Source organism: Cibotium barometz, chromosome 15 (genome assembly GCF_041138505.1).
Source record: "Cibotium barometz isolate CiBa-2024 chromosome 15, ASM4113850v1, whole genome shotgun sequence".
Taxonomy (NCBI): domain Eukaryota; kingdom Viridiplantae; phylum Streptophyta; class Polypodiopsida; order Cyatheales; family Cibotiaceae; genus Cibotium; species Cibotium barometz.
Genome location: NC_141060.1, coordinates 41,816,727 through 41,840,889, shown reverse-complemented (window position 1 = coordinate 41,840,889; position 24,163 = coordinate 41,816,727). Strand labels below are relative to the sequence as shown.

The 24,163-nt window shown below is 40.2% G+C and overlaps 1 protein-coding gene across 1 annotated transcript in view; it reads right to left on the bottom strand.

Moving 5' to 3' along the window:
- The window catches only part of LOC147631316 (putative serine carboxypeptidase-like 23), a 52,908-nt gene that overhangs the window by 28,307 nt on the left and 438 nt on the right, over positions 1–24,163 (bottom strand). Inside the window, exons 2-4 of the mRNA XM_086809172.1 lie at positions 23,977–24,150; positions 22,698–22,939; positions 22,552–22,602 (exon numbers count right to left, since the gene is read on the bottom strand). Coding sequence (XP_086665298.1) covers positions 22,552–22,602; positions 22,698–22,939; positions 23,977–24,150 — 467 coding nt within the window. The remainder of the gene's footprint in view (positions 1–22,551; positions 22,603–22,697; positions 22,940–23,976; positions 24,151–24,163) is intronic.

The following is a 24,163-nucleotide window of genomic DNA, read 5'->3' as shown; positions in this document are numbered from 1 at the left end:
GTATAGGCTTGATCCGGTGTCCGTTTTGGATGCTGTAAAATCCTATATTAGGGTAAAATCACGCGCAGATTCCAAATTTGGGCTCAGAATTTGAAGATTCTAAGCAGAAATGACTCAAATAATAAAATCATTGATATTTATACCATAAAAACTCATAGTTACATGGACATTTCTTTATTAGTGAAGATGGGTACGTTACATCCTTCCCCCCTTAAAGAAATCGAGATGTCCTCATCTCGTCATGAATTGGGGATAATCCTTTAAGAGTGTAGCTTCATCTTCCCAAGTTGCATCCTCTTCAGGGTAATCTTTCCACTGAACTAGATGTTCTACAAGAGTTCTATTTCGGAGTTGCCTTTCCCTAGAATCTATGATGCTACTAGGCTGTAATTCAAGGACTCCTTGAGTAGGGATTACAACTTGTTCATCATCAAGAATATGATCGAGACTGGGGACATATGGTTTTAATAAACTTACATGAAATACATTATGGACTTTGATATGGGCTGGGAGTTGGAGTTTATAGGCACTTTTACCTAGACACTTGATAACTGTATAAGGACCACAATACCTAGGGCTGAGCTTCTTATATTTCCCAAGTGATAGAGAACTTCGTTTGGGTCGCACCCGTAGAAGAACTTTGTCTCCTTCCTTGAAGATCCTTTCAGACCTCTTGTTGTCAGCATAATGCTTTTGTCGATCTTGGGCAGCTTTAATATCCCTTTGGATAGCTTTGGTTTGTTCCTCCATCTCTTCGAGCATTTTCCTGGATGCCTCAACTCTTATAGTCGGATCAGAGAAATTTAGAGGAGACAAGCATTCTTGCCCATAGAGTGCTTTGAATGGTGACATTCCTATGCTTTGATGATAAGACGCATTGTAGGCAAATTCTACCAGAGGAAGGTATTGAATCCACCTTCTGGGTTCCCGTCCACAGTATGCTCTGAGAATGTCTTCAATTACTTGATTGACTCTCTCAGTCTGGCCATCGGTCTCTGGATGATAAGCTGTGCTAAAGCAAAGTTGAGTCCCCAGAGCTTGAAATAGAGACTGCCAAAATTTTGAGGTGAAGTCAGAATCCCGATCACTTACTATCCTTTTTGGGAGACCATGAAGTTTGAGGACTTCCTTGATGAATATTCGAGCAACATCAGAAGCTTTGAAGGTCTTTTTTGTTGGTATAAGGTGAGCTACTTTGGTAAGTAAGTCCACTACTACTAGAATGGAGTCATATCCTCCTTGAACAGTGGGGAGACTTGTGACAAAATCCATACTAATGCACTCCCACTTCATTTGGGGAATATCTAAGGGTTGAAGCTTTCCAGGCATCTTGACCCTTTCAGCCTTGATCCTTTGGCATGAGAGACACTGTTTCAAGTACCGAAGCACATCATTTTTCAAGCCTGCCCAATGAAAGCTCCTTCTTACTGCATTTAATGTTTTTGCATAACCTGGGTGTCCTGCAGCAGGGCTATCATGAGCTTCATGGAGGATTAGTTTCTTTAAAGCAGGATCCTTAGGGATACATAGCCTGTGATTGAAGTAGAGGCTTCCTTCATGAGTGGAGTATCCCTTGATTAGATTCTTCTCTTTCTCCGAATGTCTCCCTTCTTCTACTAACTTTATCATCTCTGATAATCTGGGTCATGAGATGAGACTTCTTCCACCTTGACCAGTATGGGATTATTTGGCATTGAAATTGCATTCAAGAAAGATTTGCGGCTAAGTGCATCAGCTACCACATTATCTTTCCCAGGGCGGAATTTTATGTCGAAATCATATTCTTGTAGAATTTCAATCCATCTCCTTTGCCGCATGTTGAGGTTAGGCTGGGTGAAGATCCACTTTAGACTTTTGTGGTCAGTTACAAGCTGGAATTTGCCTCCCAAGAGATAATGTCTCCATAATTTGAGGCAATGAACAACTGCTAAGAGTTCCAAATCATGGGTGGCATAGTTTGCTTCATATTGCTTCAGCTTGCGGGAGGTATAAGCGACTGGTCTTCCTTCTTGGCCTAAGACACCACCAAGTGCTAGACTACTAGCATCGGTAACCACTTCAAATTCCTTGGAGAAATCAGGAAGCTTTAAGACTGGGGCAGAAGTAATAATGACTTTCAGCTGATCAAAGCTGTTTTGATGGATTGGCAGCCACACTATTTTGCAATCCTTCTTAAGAAGATCTGTCAAGGGTGCAGCTACCAAGGCATAATCTTTGATGAAAATCCTATACCAACCCGTGATTCCCAAGAATCCACGAATTTCACGAACTGATTTAGGGGGTGGCCATTCTAGAATATCCTTGACCTTGGCGGGGTCTACTGAGATGCCATCTTTAGAGATGATGAATCCAAGATACTCAATTTGATGAGTAAAGAAGGCACATTTGCTCTTCTTGGCATAGAGTTTGTGTCTGCGCAGCAATTGCAGAACTCTATGCACATGCTCCTCATGCTCTTCCATTGATTTGGAGTAGATTAAGATGTCATCAAAGAAAACAAGCACAAACTCATCCAAGTACGGGCGGAATATATCTTGCATTAGGCGGTTGAAGGTTGCAGGAGCATTGGTTAACCCGAATGACATTACAGTAAATTCATAGTGGCCATAACGGGTATTAAAGGCTGTTTTGGGTATATCTGCTTCCTTGACTTTGATCTGATAGTAACCAGACCTCAAATCTATTTTTAAGAAGACTTTGGCCCCATGAAGCCTTTCAAGAAGTTCATCGATGCGAGGGATAGGATACTTATTCTTGACAGTGACTTGATTTAGCCCTCGATAATCTATGCAGAGGCGGAGAGTCCCGTCCTTCTTTTTTTGGAAAAGAACAGGTGCTCCCCACGGAGAGCTACTGGGGCGTACAAATCCTTGTTCAATGAGTTGAGAAAGTTGCTCCTTAAGTTCAATGGCTTCAGGAAGGGACATTTTATAGGGAGTTTTTGAGACGGGTTGAGCTCCAGGGATCACCTCGATTTCATGGTCGACTTCTCGAGGAGGCGGTAACCCTGTAAGCTCGTCAGGGAAGATGTCAGAGAATTCTTGGAGCCAAGAGGGTTCTGTCTCCATACTAGGTTCAATGACTTTGTTGAGTTTGACTAGGAAAACTTGCTGACCCTTACGTGTCCCCTTGAGGAGATGTTTTGCCTTGACTACCCTAGACTTAGGTTTTCCTGTGGTTCCCTGAACAGATATTACTTGGCCATGCTCATTTTCAAAAGTGATACTCCCCTGGTTACAATGAATGCTAGCTTTGTTTGCAATTAACCAATCCATCCCAAGGATTCCATCATAAATTCCTAGTGGCAAGACTCTAAAGTGACCATGAGTTTGCTCATTACCCAGCTCAAAATCAAGGTTTCCTATAGAGTGGCGAGATACTACTTCTTTCCCACTGGCTAACTCTACAATCATTTTTCTAGCTGATTTTTGACTCAAGTTTAATTTTTGCAAGCACCTAGGAGAAAGGAATGAATGGGTACTGCCACAATCAATCAAAAGCTGAAATGGCTTACCGTGATGAGTGGCGGGGGCTTGGATTACACCAAATTGTTTATTCGGACCTTGGTGTTCTACTGCCGCATGGACGGTGGCGCGCTCTTCTTCAGCCTCTTCCAAGGTTGGTTCTTCACTTATAACACAGGCAGTTCTAGCAACTGTTCCTCCGCGGCCTCTGCCACGACCACTGCCTCTTGCACCTTGGTGGGTAGGGGTTCCACAGCCTTGATTCCCTCTGTTACCTTGGGGAAATGATGTTGCCATCTTGGGACAGTTGGCTCTAAAGTGTCCCGGCTCATTGCACTCAAAACACAGAGGGCCTTCTCTGGAAGAAGCAGCATACGAGCGGGGGGCAAAAGAGTTGCCTTGTCGCCCTCTGTTGTAGTAGGGAAAATTCTGTTGAGGTTTCTTGTAGGGTTGATCTCTAAGGTTTGCCTCAGGGTAAGATCTCTTTTGATTCTTCGGTTTGTTAGCCTTCATTTCTTTCACAAGGGGCTTAGCTCGTATGAGAGCATCCTGTAATGTGCTTGGCCTCATTGCTTCAAGGCGAGAATCTAGGGGTTCATTTAGCCCTTGGCAGAAACGAGCCACTTGCTGGGAAGTAGTCATAGCTGGGGCATACTTCCGAAGGGTAATGAATTTGGAATAGTAGTCCTCAAGAGTTAAGCTGCACTGTCTAAGACTAAAGAACTCATTCATCTTTATGGATTCATGGGATGGAGGAAGATATCTTTCCTTCACTGCCTGTTTGATGTCTTCCCACGTTTGAGAATGCTCGGTGACTTCCTTGTCACGGCACCACTGTTTCCACCAGAGTTTAGCATCTCCAGTGAGGCGAAACCATGCGAGCATAGACTGATTTGCTACTCCAGTACCGGCAGCAGAGAAATAATCGTCCATCGCCTCAATCCAGACTTCAGCATCCTTCTCAACCTTTGAACCTTCTCCTTTAAAGGAGGGAGGTTGCATTTGCTTGAGCAGGAGCTTCTTCTCCCGGGTATCGGTATAAAGCGCATTGTGGGAAGTGGAGGGTGGTCATCCTGGCCATCATCGTAAAAACAATTTTTAAGATTACAAGATTCATATTTGCACAACGTTTAATTTTTGGAGAGCAACACCATTGAAATTATTTTATTTTCAAATATCTACAAGGACAAGTTTTATTACAAAGATCTGAGACCAATATAATTAGTCTTATTTGACATCAAGGGAAATTCCTAGGCTTCACTGTGACATAAGGGTAGAGCGGTCCACATATGTGAAATATGGGGGTTCCGCTGTAGTTTCTAAGACTCTAAAAACTGATGGTAAGGGTGGTAAACTCTGGATTGGGGTAGGTCCCAACACTGCTACTCTATCAGCAGGTAAGACCTGCATCACTTTGTCATACACCCAACGATCCTGAGGTATGCGAACCCCATCTATAGTCACCGAGGTGTCGGCCCTGGGGGTACCGACGAACCAAAATAAGCGGATCATCTTCAGCTTCTCAATCCAACGAATCCGCTTAAGGTCGGTGGTAAGGTTCCCAATCTGATCTACTCGGATGATGAAGTATCTCGGCCCACGACTCCAGAAATCTCTACCCCATCCTCTCTGAATACGAGAGAAATGAGGGAGGGATATCTTCTCTAATATCTGCACCATGGTGTCGCGGAACTCGAAATTCGAGGAGTGACTAGCAGCCTCGAAGATGCATTGGAAAACTAGAAATTTGGAGTAGGCATCTTCCTCTTCCTACAATCATTCAAACATCGATTTAATTTATTTGTTTTAGTAGGATCTCTTTACTAATTAGCATTATGTTAGGTAAAACATTTATTACAAAACAGTCCTTAAACTGCAATTCCTAGGAGCCAAACTTGCTCTGATACCAATTGTAAGGTTCCTCCCTTTAAAAATGGGAGAAACACTTAAGATAGTCCGCTAAGTCTTATCTTGGGAAAATTTTCCTATTCATCGACACCTTGACCCTATAGAGATTCAAGGATACGATTCATAGGTATGACCTAGCTCTATCCCGCAGGGGGAGCGTGATTTCCTAAACATCAAATCACCCATAGGGCAATTGATCAAAAATTGGGCAACTACTAGACTTGATGTCTAGAGACAACGCTTTTTTCCTCATCTTATGCAAGGCACAGCCGCTGACCTAGTTTTTTAGAATAGAGTTGCCCAAGAACCTAACTATCTAACGTAGGGCTTTCACTTAATCTATTGGAAAGCTACCCGACTAATCGGGTCCACCCATCCGTAGGAAGGTGCCGTCAGGGCATTCCATCCTCCCACTTTCCACCCTACTCACGCATCAATTTGTTTTCTAATTAATACTACCACACTGTTTGACATAAATAAGCATATTCCTTAATTATGGCCCTTCTTCACAAGGTTCGTTATAACAGCCTTCTTACACAATACAATCATACCAAAGACAAGATGCAATTATATAAAAAGTTTATACATGAATCCATTTCCATACAAGCCAATCCGGCTCTCTTATTCTTATTCTGCCGATGATCTAGAATTCGGCCTTCCAGCCTCTACATGCTGGGCAAAACCCTACGGGACCATACACCTCATCGTCGGTCGCTGGCGAGGACTCAAACCGGCCTGTCGCCCTCTCAGGCTCCATCGCTCGATCCTCCCGCCCCTCAGAGGGATGTCTGCACACTAGGGTGGGCTTATTTACCGCACTAGCCTGGGCCCTCATAACTAGGCAGCCTCATAATCTCTCGCCTCAATCGGCGATCCTTATTCTCCCAAAGGTATGAGGGATACCTTGGGCCATTCCCGGGCTTTGCTAATGACGCCGCCCGGCTACACAAGCACGGAACGGAGTTAGCGTTGAAGCCAAAAGAAATCTTGAATTCCAAAGATAACAACTTCAATGCAATTTTCTAAGTATAGCATTCACAATTCATGAAGATAGCAATTTCAACGCAATTTATCGAAAACAACATCACATAATTCGTAATTTCATATAACTTTTATGTCCTCATTTTAAAAGAAGAAGACACCATTCATTAATACTAATTTAAGGAAAATTCTCTTCTTTTGAAAATTAACCAAGCTAACCTAGCCACCGTTTCCTTGAGGGACTTGAAAAGGGAGGACTGGAGCCGCATTGGGCGCATCTCCCTCCATCTCGTTGTTACGTGCGCCTCTTGAGGCAATATTTTGCTGTCTCCGGGATGAGGCCATCTTAGGCGTCGCCTTGTAGAGCTCGCTGCTGCGATCGAAACGCTTCAGTCGGATCTGAATTCCGAGCTCGTCTGCTCACCGTATGAGCAAAAGAATATGGCGCACGAACCCTCGCTTGAGCCAAAAATCCCTTACTAAAGTCTACGCAAATGGGGGGGGGGGATTGTGAGATGTCCTTAAGGCCAAAGGCAAAAACATGGAGAGGGCTGGGAGGGGTTGCTGCAAGCCTCTCTGTAAGTCTATTCACACGGGGGGGGGAGAAGAGTTAAGGACACTGGTCCATGGCAAGAGGAGGATGGAGGAAAATTGGCTTATCTGAAAAGAGCCAAATGAGGGGGTGTGAGAGGGGTGGCTGCAAGGGCGGCTGTACTTGCAGCAAGTACGCTACGGCGGTACGGACGGCGGCACAACAGGGCATACGCTACACAGAAGTGCGTGCCGACTGAGGAGCACCCCGGGGGTTTATATAGCCGAGGGGTGAGGGTACGGGCGCTGCGCAAAGCAGGGACGAAAGGACGATGTACCTTCAAAGGCTATGGATTAGTGGCCTGCATGGGTCTACGGGAAAGGTACGGTGCCGGTTGTCTGTGAAAGGAGTGGTACGCATGTACCTTATCCGGTCTGGGTGTCCACCTAAGGGTGCGCGTGGACCATACAGTGGGCGGCCGTCCTTTGGTTCTTGGGCGGCCATTGTACGGGCGCCCTAGTAAGTGTGTACGGACCAAATTTTTGGGGTGGGTTACCCAAATTTGGGGCGCCCGCCTCAATTTGCGTGCCGAACCGCCCCGGGGGGCGAAAATTTTTTTTGTTCGGGAGGTTCTCCTGGTCGCAGGGGTTCAGACCGTTCGTCAATCGGACGTGCGGTCGTGCATTTATTAAGGTTTAAAGGTCGCCGTTTTTTAACTAAAATGATTAAAATTAGCGTATAGACTTGATCCAGTGTCCGTTTTGGATGTTGTAAAATCCTATATTAGGGTAAAATCACACGCAGATTCCAAATTTGGGCTCAGAATTTGAAGATTCTAAGTAGAAATGACTCAAATAATAAAATCATTGATATTTATACCATAAAAACTCATAATTACATGGACATTTCTTTATTAGTGAAGATGGGTACGTTACACTCTTGACGAGGAAAAAAGCATTGGTCTCTATGATCCAAGTGCAAGTCTCTTCCCTTGATCGGACCTCTTGACTTACAGGTTCGGTCGGATCAGTTTGGTTAGTTAAGGCTCTTGACTACATTAGAATAAAATATCTTGGAGGAATCGCCCGTGCTTTCTGGTGAGGGAAGTTTTTCCGGGTTTGGTTTTGGAAGAACCAAGGGATTAGTCTCTTGTTCGGATATCCATGGGGCAAGGCCCCGAGTGAGAGATTCTGCCCCTGCACAAGAGGGGGCAGGGATCTTTTAGGAAACATAGGGAGGAAATCATTCTTCGAGAACTGGAAAAACCTAAGCTTACGAAAACTGGGTGCCAAAAACGAAACAAAGCTTTGGCAAAAGCTGAGCGAGGGGCTAGGAAAGTTATGGGTAAAACAAAAGTGAGAATGGGGATAAACGAGACCTACTTTCAACATTAGACCATTTCAAAACCTACACAATTGGACAAACAAAAGGTGGTCCGACTAACAACAAAAAGAGTTAAGGAAGATGGGTTGTCCACATTATATGATGGCCCAGCTGAAGTCAAGGAAATTGAAATTGCAGAATTGCAGAACCAGGGGAGGAAACCGAACCTGTTTATATCGCTAAGGACTTCACTATGGTTGAAGAAAATGAGCTTGTTGCTCTCCTTAAAGAGTTTCAGGATTGTCTCACATGTACAAAGAGATGAAGGGTGTAGCGCTTGAAGTGGTGCAACAAACGATCCCGATCATGGACAAATCAAGACCAACTAGGCAAAAACCATACCAGATGAATCCTAAATATGCGGCAATTGTAAAGGAGGAAATTGATAAACTCATTGCTGCAGATTTCATCTATGAGATAGAACATACGGATTGGTTGTCACCAATCATAATAGTGCTAAAGAAGAATGGGAAACTTAGGGTATGTGTCGATCTCAAACAAGTCAACTTAGCTACTAGGAAGGACCATTACCCATTGCCTTATACAAAACACGTTTTGGAGAGAGTAGCTGGTGAAGAAGCTTACCACTTCTTAGAAGGATTTTCAGGCTACAATCAGGTGTCTATAGCACCTGATGACTAGCATAAGACAACCTTCAATACAATGTGGGAGACGTTTGCTTATAAAGTCATGCCTTTCGGTCTCACCAATGCCCCAACAACATTCCAACAATTAATGTGCACAGCCTTCAAAGACTCCTTGCAAAAATGGTTGGAGGTATTCATTGATGATCTATGTGGACATTCTCGATGGACAAACCATTTGACTTGCTTAAGAAAGGTGTTTGAGCGATGTCGATTATATCGTATATCCTTAAACCCTTTAAAATGCCAATATTGGGTCAAACGTGGTGTGATATTGGGACACATTGTCTCTAAGAACGGTATATCCACTGATGATAGTAAGGTTAGGTTGATCTTGGAATTTCCCGCACCCACTAATTACAAAGGTGTGCAAAGACTTATGGGCCACGTTGGGTATTAACGTCGCTTCATAATACTTATGCTAGAATTGCCAAGCCATTATATAAACTACTCATTGTCTTTGAATGGACTGAAGAATGCCAGGAAGCATATGTTAGATTGAAGCAGCTAGCTATTATGCCAATTCTAAGACTACCTAATTGGGACCTTATATTTCATGTGCACATTGATGCATCGAACTTTGCTATTGGATGCATATTAGTACAGCCTCATGAGTTCAAATTGGACTACCCAGTCTACTTCGCTAGTTGCCAATTGAATGATGCAAAGGTGAATTATACTACCATAGAACGAGAAGGGTTGGCCATTGTTTATGCAGTCAAGAACTATTGACATTACCTATATTAGCCAACAAATTTGTGTTCTTTGTGGACCATCAAGCCTTATTATACTTGGTGTTTGTGGACAACAAATTTGTGTTTATGCAGTCAAGAACTATTGACATTACCTATATTAGCCAACAAATTTGTGTTCTTTGTGGACCATCAAGCCTTATTATACTTGGTGTTTGTGGACCATCAAGCCTTATTATACTTGGTGAACAATCCTTGCACCATGGGAAGAATCACATGCTGGTTGTTATTACTATTGGAATTTGACTTCACGATTACGGTGAGAAAGGGAACACAGCATGTGTCGGCCGATCATATGTCGAGAATTCCAAATGGGGAACAAGCAATGGGTGTTGATGATGACCTTTCTGATGCTTGTTTGTTCAAACTAGACATGGTGCCTGAATGGAGCGAGGAAATATCCGATTATCTAGCTTATGTTTTTCCATAAGAACGACCCTTGAACAAAGATAAAATGTGACAACTTATTAAACTTGCTGCACCTTTTCAATTAATTGCTAGAGAACTATACAAGCTAGATAAGGACAATGCCTTAAGAAGATGCGTGAGGGAAGACGAGTTCGTTCACGATATTGGATGAAACACATTCAGGGGTAGCTAGTGGACATTTCGCTGGAGAGATTACAGCTCGCAAGGTGCTTCAAGAAGGACTATGGTGGCCTACGTTGTTCGGGCATGCCATAGAGTTTGTCAGAGAAGGTGCGAAGAGTGTCAGCAATTTGCTATCATGCAAACAACAAAGAGATAGGATGCCACTTACCCCTATTATTGTAAGACAACCTTTAGAGGAATGGGAAATGATGAAAATCATTCTTTTGGCATAGGATGTCCAATCCTAGAATATGGTAGGAAGTCCTCTTTTAGTATTATGCATAAAAATAAGATATGTATTATTTTTTTAAAATTTTGCCATAGCTTCGCTACTATTACTGATAATTTTTAATTTTTTCTTAAAAGAATAAAACATTGTAATGCAAATATGATAGAAGATCTATTCTTAAGCTTAAATCTAAACTATGAATTTAAATCAAAATTTTAACCATAATCATAAACTTAATTATGATTACTCACTCTACTAGATTAAGCTATTTCTATTATTCCTCTTTTCCCAAATTGATAGGATTATCTCTTTCCCATTTAGAATCAATTAAAGTAGTTTTTAACTACCTATAAATAATTTAAAAGAATTAACCATTATTTTGTTAACATAAAAGCATAAAAATATCATTTTCTTATTCTCTAGCTTAACAAGCTTAGAGTTTGATTTTGATTTAAAAATTTATCAATGAGAAGCATACTTTTGCTAAAGAATTAGCCAAAGGAATGACTATTCTTTTTAAGAGAGAGATATACAAAAGAAAGCATATTCTAAATAAGCATAAATATTAACTTTTTCTTGATTACACATTAAAATTCTTAGGGAAAGCTTGATTTGAATTTAAAACAACCAATTAGAAACTTCTCAAGCTTGAGAGGGGTTGAGAAGAGAAGTCATTTGAGAATATTAACAAAAAACCATAAAATTCATTCTTACCTCAAGGATTAGCTTGCTTTTTTAACCCTTCTTCTAACAGCTGTCTAAACTGTTTCTTGAGTTCAATGGCTTCAAGAACTGGCATTTTGTACATGCGCAGGGCTACTGGCTGAGCTCCGGGGGTCAATTCAATCACATGATCTACTTCCCGAATTGGAGGCATTTCAGTTAGCTCTGCTGGGAATAGATCATCAAATTCACTTAACCATTCTGGTTCTTTAGCCTTAAGCTTTGAGTCTACTGGGTTCATTTTGACAACATAAATTTGCTGCTTCTTCCTCAGTCCTTTCAGCAACCTGGAAGCTTTTACTAGTAATAAATGAAGGTCTGGGGATCCGAAAACTCCAATTCCTTGAACTTTGTTCCCATGAAGGTCATGGAAGGAAATGGTTCCATTGTGACAGTGTATGTCAGCTTGATTTTTGTGGAGCCAATCCATTCTAAGGATCTCGTCAAAAACTCCCAGAGGTAAGACTTTAAACTGGCAGTCAGTTACATTACCATCTAGATTGAACTGGATAAGATCTATCTCATGGTGAGTGAAAAGAATCTTCCCACTGGGTGGCCAATTCAACTTGCATAGGTTTCCCTGATTTCTGTTCTAAGACTAGCTTACGCAAGCATCCAGGGGAAATGAATGAATGAGAACTGCCTGAATCAATCAAAATCTTAAAAGGCTTACCTTGATACTCTGCTGGAGTATGGATGACTGAGAACTGATGTTTAGGCCCTTGATTTTCAATTGCAGCATAGATCTTCCCTTTTTCCTCTTCTACTACATCTGAAATTGTGACTGCTCTGGCTGTTGCAGCCTGAGGTAGAACTCTTTCTCTTTGGTTGCCCCAGTTCTGGGAAGGAGTTTTGAGATTACTCTGGATGATAGAGGCAGATGGCTGAGCTAGAGTTCTTCTGGGGTTTTCCTGGCTTGGGCGAGACGGACCCTGATTAGACTGGTATGAAGGGGTTGGTCTCTGAACTCGGGGTCCTTGACTTCCCTGTCCCCTTGACATGGCAGGAGTCGCGGGCAGTCTTTTAACTGGTGACCAAAACCCTGGCATCCAAAACATTGGTTTTCAGTTCTGAGCTTATCCCTCATTTCTTGAAAGAGGTGGGACTCCTGAGAAAGTATTCTGGGGAAAGGGTCTTCCTTCACTTCTGAATCTTCCTGCATCCTAATTCTGATTTGGACCTTGCTGCCTCTTTGGGGGTGGAAAGTTTGAAGTACTTCCCTAGGCTTGGAATCTTTTAAAGTTAGAGGGTGCAGGCTTTGGTGGGACCTTTACTACAAACTCTTTGGCAAAATCTTTTGCCATTCTTACTTCAGCCATGGACACTGGCTTGGCATTTTTGACCAACGTGTCCAAGGGTTCGTTCATTCCCCGAATGAACCTGGCCATGAGTTGCTCTTCATCTAGAGGTGGTGAATATTTGAGTAGAAGAGCAAAGGCCTGGTGATATTCCTCGATGGTTTTGCTCTCCTGCTTTAGTTCTAAGAATTCGTTCATTTTGGTTTCCAAAAACCCAGGAGGACAAAATCTCTTTCTTAGATAGGTTTTTAGATCATTCTAGGACTGAGTATTTCTATCCAGACGGTTGGTGTCACAGTGGTTCCTCCATGCTACCCTGGCTGTTTCCACTCAGTTTTTAGTCGAGCAAGAGCCATTTTGCTCCGCTCATTGTAGCCTGTGACATCAAAATACTCTTCCATGGCTTCCAACCATTTCTCCACAGCCTCGCCCAGGTTCTCCCTTTCTCCTTTGAAGGGTCCTAGCTGAGTCCTATGAAGAGCCTTGCGAACATTAGGGTCAAGCTCGTCATCTTCAAAGACAGGGTCTAGCTGACGGCCACGGTTTTCTCGTCTCATGATTCTGCCAAAAATTTATATATTATTAAATTTTTATTTTGATATCATCCATGAGATTCTAAGACTTAAGAGGTTTGGAAAACATTTTCTTAAACAAGACAATGATCTTATTGGAGATCTATGACATATGTCCGATAACAGATTTCTTTTTATCAGATCGTCCGTAAACAATCACTTATACAACAGGAATTTTTTCTTCGAAAATATTTTTATATTTATATAAAAGTTGCAATATGTACATAGAGCAGCCCGGGCTCCAGAATCACTGCCTCAGACGTAATCGTATAAAGAAGCAAAACTGTGAAGAAGTCATACCATGGTACACATGATTCATTACACAAAGAGGTGCTGTAATTCTATTCCTAGGGATAAAGCGGCTAAGAAGTCTAAAAAATTGGCATGAAGTTTTAAAGTTCCTAGGTGAATGATCAAAGAGCTGAACATGCTAAACAAGCCCTAGTCTTATCAGAATCATGGCCAAGGAAATATTTTGCCTGAGCCTCCGACGCTGAGACTGGTACTGACATTAATGCACCGTCCTCCATTGAACCACATATACCGACGTCGCTCAAGAGGATCAGGAAAGTAAAGACTCTCAAAATGGCGAGCGAGTCTCACTCTGCTCATTCGGGTCGTCGCAGAGTTGATGAGGTGATCAAACGCAAAAGCTATCATATCCTGACTCTGCTCATTCGGGTCGTCGCGCAGAGTTGATGAGGTGATCAAACGCAAAAGCTATCATATCCTGACTCTGAGAGAGTCCAGCAATTCCAGATAGGTTTGGGGTGGCCATCTATAAATTTCCAATTCAATTTATAAGTTTTCAATTTTTGAAGTTCATTCACATAGTATTAACAAGTGAAAAACATTTCTTTCCCAGATTTCTATTTAAAAAAATTTAGGCAATTTCTGCTCTGATACCAACTGTGAGATCCCTCTATCCCCTCAACGCATCGAACTCCAGGTAGCTGACAGCGAAAGCAGCCCCCTCATGCGCGGGGCAGGGTTTCTCACTCGAGGACTCGCCCACGAATGTCCGGGCACAAGACTAGGTAGGGTGGTGGTCACTCCGAAAACCGAAACCGGGAAAATTTCCCATGCCTGGAAAGCGGGGACGATTCCACCTTTTTGAATTTTTCTTAACGAGTTTAACGAGATCAAAATCTAAACTATCCTCCACCTGAATAAACCAGATAGAAGGAAACTATCCTCTAAACTATGCTCCACCTGAATAAACCAGATAGAAGGAAACTATCACTGATATAATTTGATCATCTGAGCAATTCAACGCTTTTTCCTAATCAAGATTAGGCACAACCGTTGATCCACTCAATCGAGAAATTTATCAGGGCATTAACTATCTACTCGAAACCTAGCGTAATCCTAACATTTTTCAGTTTGATTATTAAAACTCCATGATTCCAGCCTAACCCCATCCGGCCCATGGGTTAGCCACCACCCTACCACCACTAGAATCGGTGGAACCAAACAAGTACTCACCCACCCATAATTGAAATGCCTTTCTTAACTTTAGCTTTAGAAAACAGATACGCACACACTCCTCTTTAAAATTTTAATAAAAACAATCCATTGACAAACAAATTACTGGTTACACATGTCATACTTCAAAATTTCCATTGAGTCTTTGTTTCTCATAAAACAGTATCACTCTGGACTCTCCGTTGAGACCAGTGAGTCAACAACGAGATCCAGTGATAGATTACAATAACATTGGTCTGTCATACAATATCTTCCGTGACATACAAATGGGTATCCTCGGCACCGCAAGCCCGTGCATCGCCTGGTCAGAACCCTCCAGGATCCTCCTTAGGTGTCCTGGCACTTCACTCAGGGACCGCTTCGTCGGCCCTCGTCCATCGTACCGGAAGCGCACCATTTTAACCATACCGAGGCTGGTCAAGACCTCGGCAGGCTTTGCTGCGTCGTGCGCTATCCCTCGAACACTCCCCTCCAGCTGTTGCAACCGAACTTCCCTTAGATAAACATATATGCCAAATGCTCCCTCCAACATTCTGGTGTAAGACAGTCTTTTAAGAAAACAGGGTTTCTATGCAAGTTTTGTTTTGATTTTTGTTTGAAAACCATGAATAATCTTAAATTCGTATCCCAATACTTCTAGATCCAGGTCTGAATTCCAAACGGAATTCCTCGAATTCTGTTAACTTGATCCTCAGATCAAAATCAAAAGTCTTAACTAGTTTCAGATTTGGTGGGTGTTTTGAGAGTATTTTTCCTGAACTGATCACATCGTCATTAACGAAGCGATTAGGTCTTGGTCAGTAGTGTGAATCAGAGTTTGGGTGGTCTAGAAAGGTTCTTCCTAAACTATCTTTCTTGAAAGGTACTATTTCAATTTTCCTTTTTCTAAGTTTCGTTCGACGAATATTTGCTTACAGATTTCTAAAACATGGATTTCTTAAAAGGAATAAAATAATCATTTATCTCGATCTCCGACTTTGATAGTTTAATTGAATTTTCTCATTACCATCTTAGTGAATATGAAATGGTAGAATTTCCTCTCACATTGTATCTACCTATTCATTTTTCTAATTTTTACGAAAATTAACAGCAAATTAAAGAGAACCCTTATTTAATTATAAAGATTCTATATGCATCTAATTATGCATAAAATCCAATTCTGATGAAAGTCACACTTTTATCATCATTAAAAAAATCATTTATGGTGAAAATCACTCTTTTAATAAAAAATATCTTTTATGCACCCATTTATGCGTAAAAAACAATTTATGATAAAAATCACACTTTTAATATAAAAAAATATCTTTTATGCACCCATTTATTCATAAAAATCATTTATGATGAAAATCACACTTTTAATATAAAAAAATATCTTTTATGCACTCATTTATGCATAAAAACCATTTATGATGAAAATCACACTTTTAATATAAAAAAATCTTTTATGCATACTTCTATGCATGAAAATCAAATATGATAGAAGTAACACTTTTATAATAAAAATTAATCTTTTATGCATACTTCTATGCATGAAAATCAATTATGATAAAAGTAACACTTTTATAATAAAAATTAATCTTTTATGCATACTTCTATGCATTAAAATCAATTATGATAAAAGTAACACTTTTATAATAAAAAAATAATCTTTTATGCATACTTCTATGCATGAAAATCAAATATGATAGAAGTAACACTTTTATAATTAAAAAATAATCTTTTATGCATATTTTTATGTATAAAAATCAAATATAATGAAAGTAATACTTTTATAATAATACTAATTTTCTTTTATACAAATAATCAAAATGCATCTTCTATGCATGAAAATGATACTTTAGAATATAAAACTATAAGGATTACTCTTTTAGAATAATAAAAGATGAAATTTATTTCACTAATTTCTAAAAATTTCACCATAACCTCCTTTGTATGGCTAACCATTTTTTAATTTTTAAGTCTCTAAAATTAATTAAAAGTGCACCAAGAGCATTGAAATTATTCTAAAGTAAATATTTTTCTACTTATTTAAGACAAACATTATAAAAAACTTCACTTTAATCATTAATCATTCACCTAGGATAGAGAATGGTTGGATTTACTAGAGAAGAGAGGGGAATGCCTTTTGCAATGAGGCATAACATCACTTGCAATTTTAGAGAAGACAAAAAGCATAAAAAACCATAAAAACCATAAAATAAATGGAAAAGAGAAGAATCACCAACTTACTAATGAATTTGAGAGCTTTCCTTTGGCTTGATGGTTTGAGGGTTCAACTCTTGTTTGAGACAAGAGTGGCCACCAATCTTCTAGAAGAAGGAAGATCAAAAACTAATGAATTATGAATACAATTCACTGTTTTTGGCACTTGGGAGAGACAGGGTAACAGTGCAAAACACTATTAAGTTTCAACAAAGGGGAAGGCTTCTATTTATAAGAAAAAGTGAGCTTCTAACCAAGCCAACTGATTCTAGAATTTTCCAGATCAGTTTGGTCAATTTTTGACCATTTTTAGGTCAGTTTTGCTCACTTTTTGGATCTAGTTGAAACAAGAGAGAGGAGAGATAAAAATATCCCATTATTTGGGAGTTTAAAACTCATTCAAGCATGTGAAATAGGTGCCTCCTTCATGAGGGAAATTCCCCCATGTAAAGGTGTCAAAAATGCATCATTTCACCTAAATATCTCTCTTTTTTAACTATTAACCTTGTCCTTAGTCAACTCTTCATCTTATGTGAGTATTTACTCATTTTCGGGGGATTTTTCTTTTATTTCTTCTTTTATCTCCTCCCTACATTTGGATGAATCTTATTGGTCCATAGGAATCTTAATTTAAAATTTTGAAAAAATCTTCACCCCTAGGATAATGCCTCTTGAACAGATTATACTTAATATCTAATACACCTTCTGGAAATCTTTTTGAACTTCTGTTTCAGGGGAACTTATTTTAATACAATGAGATATTTTTCTAATAATCCAAAAATATTTAAAAACTGAATTACCACTCTCTAGAAGATTTTCTCTCTCTAGGCCAAAACTGGTAGAAACAAGATCTTTTATATTTTTGAAGAGGGATTTGATTACAGGGGAAGATGCTAGACATCTTGAGAGGCTGGGGAGGAATCTTACAATTCACATCCCGATTCACATGACATCACTTCCATTCACATCCCATATCATTCATTCACATCCCGATTCACATGACATCACATCCATTCACATCTCATATCATTCATTCACATCCCGATTCACAGGACATCACTTCCATTCACATCTCATATCATTCATTCACATCTTGATTCACATGACATCACATTCATTCACATCTCATATCATTTATTCACATCCGGATTCACATGATGACATCACTTCCATTCACATCCCATATCATTCATTCACATCGCGATTCACATGACATCACATCCATTTTACATCACATCACCTCCATCCATTCACATCCATCACATCACATTCAATTCATATCCATCACATTCACATCCACATAAGAAGGGCTGAATTGTAAAGAAGAGAAGGGGGTGGCCTTTCCATCAAGGCATAGCATCAGATTTTAATTCAAACATTTTCAAAGCATAAAATTTAAGAAAATCATAGATTTAAAATTCACAATAAGTAAGAATTAAGCTTACATGGAGTTTGTAAGCTTTCCTTTGGCTTGAGGGATTGAGGGTTCTACTCTTGTTTGCAACAAGAGTGGCCACCAGTTCTTTTGGAGAGGATTTAGTCAAAAACAAATGAATTATCAAGTGAATTCAATGTATTTGACTGTGGGGAGGAGTAGAGTAACAGTGCATAAACACTATTAAACTTTTACAAGGGGGGTAGAAAAAAGTGAGCCTCTAACCAACCAAACTAATTCTAGAATTTTCCAGATCAGTTTGGTCACTTTTTGACCATTTTTATACCAGTTTAGCTTACTTTTTGGATCTAGGTGAAATAGGAGAGAGGAGAGATGAAAATATCTCATTATTTGTGAGTTTAAAACTCATCCACACATGTGAAATAGGCGCCTCCTTCATGAGGGGAATTCCTCACACTGAGGTGTCAAAAATGCATGATTTCCTCTAAATATCTCTTCTTTTTTAACTAATAAACCTTGTCCTTAGTCAACTCTTCATCTTATGTGAGTATTTACTCATTTTTTGGGGATTTTTCTTTTATTCTTCAATTTATCTCCTCCCTACATTTAGATTAATCTTATTGGTCCATAGGAACCTTAATCCAAAATTTTAAAAAAATCTGGACCCTCAGGCTAAGGTCCTTTTACCTATTTTCAATTTATTCCAATTGCACACTGGAAAGTTCTTTTTGAATTTTTGTTTCAGGAGAAATCATTTTAATAAGAAGGGATATTTTTTCATCCAAAGATATCTAGAAACTGAATTACCTCTCTCTAGAATATTTTCTCTCTCTAGGCCAAAACAGATAGAAACAAGATATGTTATTATTCTAAAAAGGGTATTGATTACAGGGAGAGAAACTAGACATCTTGAGGGGCTGAGGGAAGAAACTAGACATCTTGAGGGGCTGGGGGAAGAATCTTACATCCTACCCCACTTAAAAAACGTGAGATGTCCTCATCTCACAAGTGGAGTATGATCTCTTTTATCTTCTTCTTCTTCTTCAATCACTTTGAGTGTTACTGCTTTGGAAGTGGACGGTCAATTTGGGAACAACTCTCTTTGACTTTCCCTATTCTGAGGCAAAGGTCTTGCATTAGTTTTCTTTGAAACTGCGGGTTGGTTAGAGGGTCTACCTCTGGGATTCTACCTCTAGGATTTCCCTGATTTTGGGGGGTAGAAACCTAATTACTTTGGAAGGAAGGAGGTGGAATCTGGAATCTTGATCCTTGATTTCCCTGCCCTGAAAACCTTGATCCAAAAGGAGTTGGACAATCCATACACTGCGATGTCCAAATCCTTGATAGTTATAGCATTTCACTCCCTTGTTCAAGGGTGGAACTTCTGAAGTTGAATTCCAGGGGATTGAGTTTCGCGAAAAGGACATTTCTTCCATTCTGAAACTTCCCATATCCTGGGCTTGACCCTGATATCTCTTAGGCGGTGGAAGGTTGGAATCACCTTCTGGAACTAAAAACCTTTTGAAAGGTGATGGTGCTGGCTTTGGTGGGACCTTGACATCAAAGGCCTTGGAGAAATCCATCGCCATCTGCACTGCTTCAGCCATGGAAACTGGCTTGGCGTTCTTCACCAAAATATTCAAAGGCTCGTTCAGTCCCCCGAATGGGAACCTGGCCATCAGTTGTTCTTCACTCAGCGGTGATGAGTATTTGAGGAGAAGAGAGAATGCTTGGTGATATACTTCAATAGTTCTGCTCCCCTGGGTTAGCTCTAATAATTCGTTCGTCTTTATTTCCAAAAAGCCGGGAGGACAGAACCTCGTCCTTAGGTCAATTTTGAGATCATTCCATGTTTGGGTATTCCGATCTAGACGGTTTGTCTCGTAGTGGTTTCTCCATGCCACTCTAGCTATTTCTACTATCTTCAGCCTTGCAAGAGCCATTTTGCTCTTCTCATTGTACCCAGTGACATCAAAGGACTCTTCCATTGCTTCGATCCACTTCTCCATAGCTTCACCCAAGTTTTCCCCTTCACCCTTGAAAGGCCCAGGTTGCGAACTATGAAGAGTTTTACGAACATCCAAGTTGAGCTCTTCCTCATCGAGTTGGGGGTTATCATTTCTACCCCACGACGACCTCGATCCATGTTCCTATCAATACGAAAAATTCTTGTTAAGTCCCTTTATTTATGATTCAAATCCGATTTTTTATTCATCTATTTCTAGGGTTCTTTAGATAGGTTGGCTCCCCACAGAATCATGGGATAAAGATACTCGCATTATCAAAACAATTCATTCAGAACATATCATTCATATCTTTAACACAATAATGAACTATTAGATCCAAATTTCCATCTGAACAGTACTCTATGGGGGATCTCAATTTTATAGATTTTTTAATTTGTCATCCCTTAACTTGATCCACTGGGTCAAGAGTTAATAGTGGCAATCTGTCAGCACAATCCACTAATCTCATAATGATTTACTGAAGTCATTAACATCATTCCAATTATGAACATCATCACAAGGACTCGTTCCATTCATCCTCATTATGGTTTTGCTCAGCTTATTACAATCAAATTTCAAGAATCATTATTTTTCAATCAGAATCCAAATCAACTCATCAGTTCTCAACCAGAATTATAAATCATATCAACCACATTTGAATTCATCATCTGGATAGCATTTTAGCTTATAATTTTAAGATCTTAGATTTACTCGTATATACTGCCAAAGAGTTACAGTTATACCCTCGGTATATACGGGTAGTCACGGTCCTTGGAACTATAAGGTAAATACCATCATATCTAGGCCTCAAGCAAGTTAGGGATTCCATATAATTGCAGTACTTCCATCTGAAGACCCAATTATCAATTTATGAATTTCTATTTGAATAACAATTTGTATGAATTTTATCACACAATTACAACCTTTTACTACTTCTTCATAAATTTTTGACATTTTTGGCTTCTTGGTTGATCCACATTAGCCAATTTTGCTCTAATACCAGCTGTAAGATCCATGTCCCCACCGCGCAACGAATTCAGAGGTGCTAGTAACAGAAGTAGCACTTCTTGTGCGGGGCAAGGTCCCACACTCGGGGCCTCGCCCAGATATCCGGACAAGAGACTAATCCATCGGTTCTTCCAAAATCGGAACCCGGAAAAACTTCCCTTGCCCGGAAAGCACGGGCAATTCCTCTAGGATAACTTTTCTCTAACGTAGTCAAAAGTCTTATCTAACAGAATTGATCTGACCGAACCCATAAGTCCCATAGCCAGATCAGGGAAAAGATTGCACCTGGATCATAGAGACCAACGCTTTTTTCCTCATTGAGAGGCACAACCATTGATTCTTTTCCATAGAACAAATTTTGTCCGGGATTTACTTCATCTATCGTACCATAACATAATTGAGTCTCAATTTAGGGATCCATCAGTCCAGCCTAACTCCATCCAGTCCCATGGGTTAGCCAACTGCCCAACCACTGTAGTGATAGGAACCAATTAGGAATTTGGTTAGCTTTTGTCCCGGGTACTAGGGAAAAGAGTTCCCAGGCCTTCTAACTGGATATTCATGCAAACTTCAAACTAGTCACACCACTTACACACCCAATATGAAATTGCCTTTTTCACATAATCAACTATCTTTAAAAATAATCATTTAATGAAACCATTGAGTCACTGATCCTAATCCTCAAAATCTTCGGTTAAATCCTTATTTCCAATCATTCCTTCATCGGTGTACCTATGGCATCATTGGCAACCAGAACACTCACCACCTGTCCACTCAGGGGCCTTTTCAATAGTTCCTAGCTCATAGTAACCGGCAATATATTCACATATCAAAATGGAAACTCCGTTGAAGATCAGCAAGATCAACCAACGGATCCATATAAAAGGTCCATGGACTCATCCGTTGAGGACCATTGTTGGGGTTCATAAACACAAACACAAATACAACAAGCAGACATAATTTCTCCACAAGAAACATGTTGATTAGGTGAAAACAGAAATTCACACTTAGCAAAAACTTAATGCGCAGACAGAAATTCGACAGAGCAAGGTCACACAAGAGATAAAACGCCCAGAAATCTGCTTCATTCTCCCTTCTCTCCACATCACATTGCTTCCCTTCTTTTCTACCTTGCCCAAAAACGTTACTCTTTCCCCCAAAATGTTATTCTTGAATAATCGTTACATATCTTAACTTCCAAGATCCCAAGAAATTCATCATACATTTCTACCACCTTTATAATTCCGACTTAGCACATATCCGACTTACTAAATATCCAACTAAGCACATATCTGACTTAGCACATATCCGACTTACTACATATCCAACTTAGCAACATTCAACCTAAGAGAACTATGCCTTCAACACATGGCACACCCCGGTGGTAGATTTTGAAGAAACCTGACTCGGATCCACATATCCCTTGATCTGATCAAAATGTCAAACAAAAGTAAAATCATGCTGCTTCAGCAACCTAAACATCCTTGTCTATTGGCTGCTACATCCATACTTTGTAATGAAACTGGTTCCTTGAACTGCTCAGTAACCTGTATCTGCTCTGCACCATGCATCTCTACATCAGGCACTTGGTCTGCAACTATCTCAACTGATTCTGCAAGCAAATCTGCAACTTGTGTCTTGAAACTCTGGTTCTTCTCCAGATCCTGCACTTTCTGCACTGAAGGTGCTCTCCATAAAGTATTGATCATCACTCTTAGTGGGCATGCAGTCCCCAACTTAAAAACTCTAAGCCAGTAAAGTCCGACTAAGCAACTTCCAACACAGCACAATTCAGTCAAATAAACACTAACAAAAGCTTCAGCAAATTTCAAGCTCTACAACAACTGATCAAAACACCCTGTGCCAACAATTAAGCTTCTTGCCATCATCTCAACACCTATGTTCTTCCTTAAGAACATCCATCTCTGTGCTGTGTTAACTTCTGTGGTGAGTCGGATCTGACTTCCTCAACATGCACGAAAGCTAAAACTGGCCAATCAAGATGTGGTGGTTTCCCTTGAAACTTCTGTAGCCTAAAACCATTGATTGGCTTCTCTACCCTTGTTCCAAAGACATCTGCCACCACAATAAAGGTTCCTTGACCCAAATCCTCCACAATCTGATAAGGTCCTTTATATCTAAGTGTCAACTTCCCTGGATGAGGTCCCAATCTAGAGTTGTACACCATCATCCAGTCACCAACCTAAAACACTTTAAATTTGACATTCATACTCACCCATGCATGTCGTCTCTTCTGGATCACCTCAGTGATATATGAACTGACCAACCTGTCTTCTTCCAATTGCATCAGATATTTACTCCTAAACTGAACTGACAATTTAGGAGACATCTTCTCAACTGTGATTCTAAGACTTGGCACCACAAACTCCATAGGCACCACAGCTTCTAATCCATACACTAATCTAAATGGTGTCATCCCTATTGTTACCTTAAAGGCTGTTCTAAAAGACCATAATGTTGAGTCCAATTTGTCATCCCAATCCTATTGATTGTCTGCCACTATCTTCTTCAAAATTCTAACCAATGTTTTGTTAGTACTTTCAGCCTGCCCATTAGCCTGAGGATGGTAAACTATAGACTTTTTGTGCATAATCATATGGGTTTTAGTTAATTCATCTATCACCTGATTTAAGAAATGAGATCCCCTATCACTCACAAGCTCCACAAAACCTGGTCATTATGTTGTGATACAAGAACCTTGCAACACTTGAAGCTTTATTATCCTTCAAAGCTATAGCTTCTACCCATTTAGTATAATAGTCTGTTGCAACCAAAATATACCTGCATCCTTTCCTTGTTGTAGGCTTAAAACAGGTCCCACAAAATCCATCCCCCACTTATGGAAAGGCTCTAGTGGCAGAATAGAATGATCTGGCATTCTATCCTTATTATCTGGCTGACCAGTCTTTTGACATATGACACACCTCTTAGCATACTCATGTGCATCCTTCAAAACTGTGGGCCACCA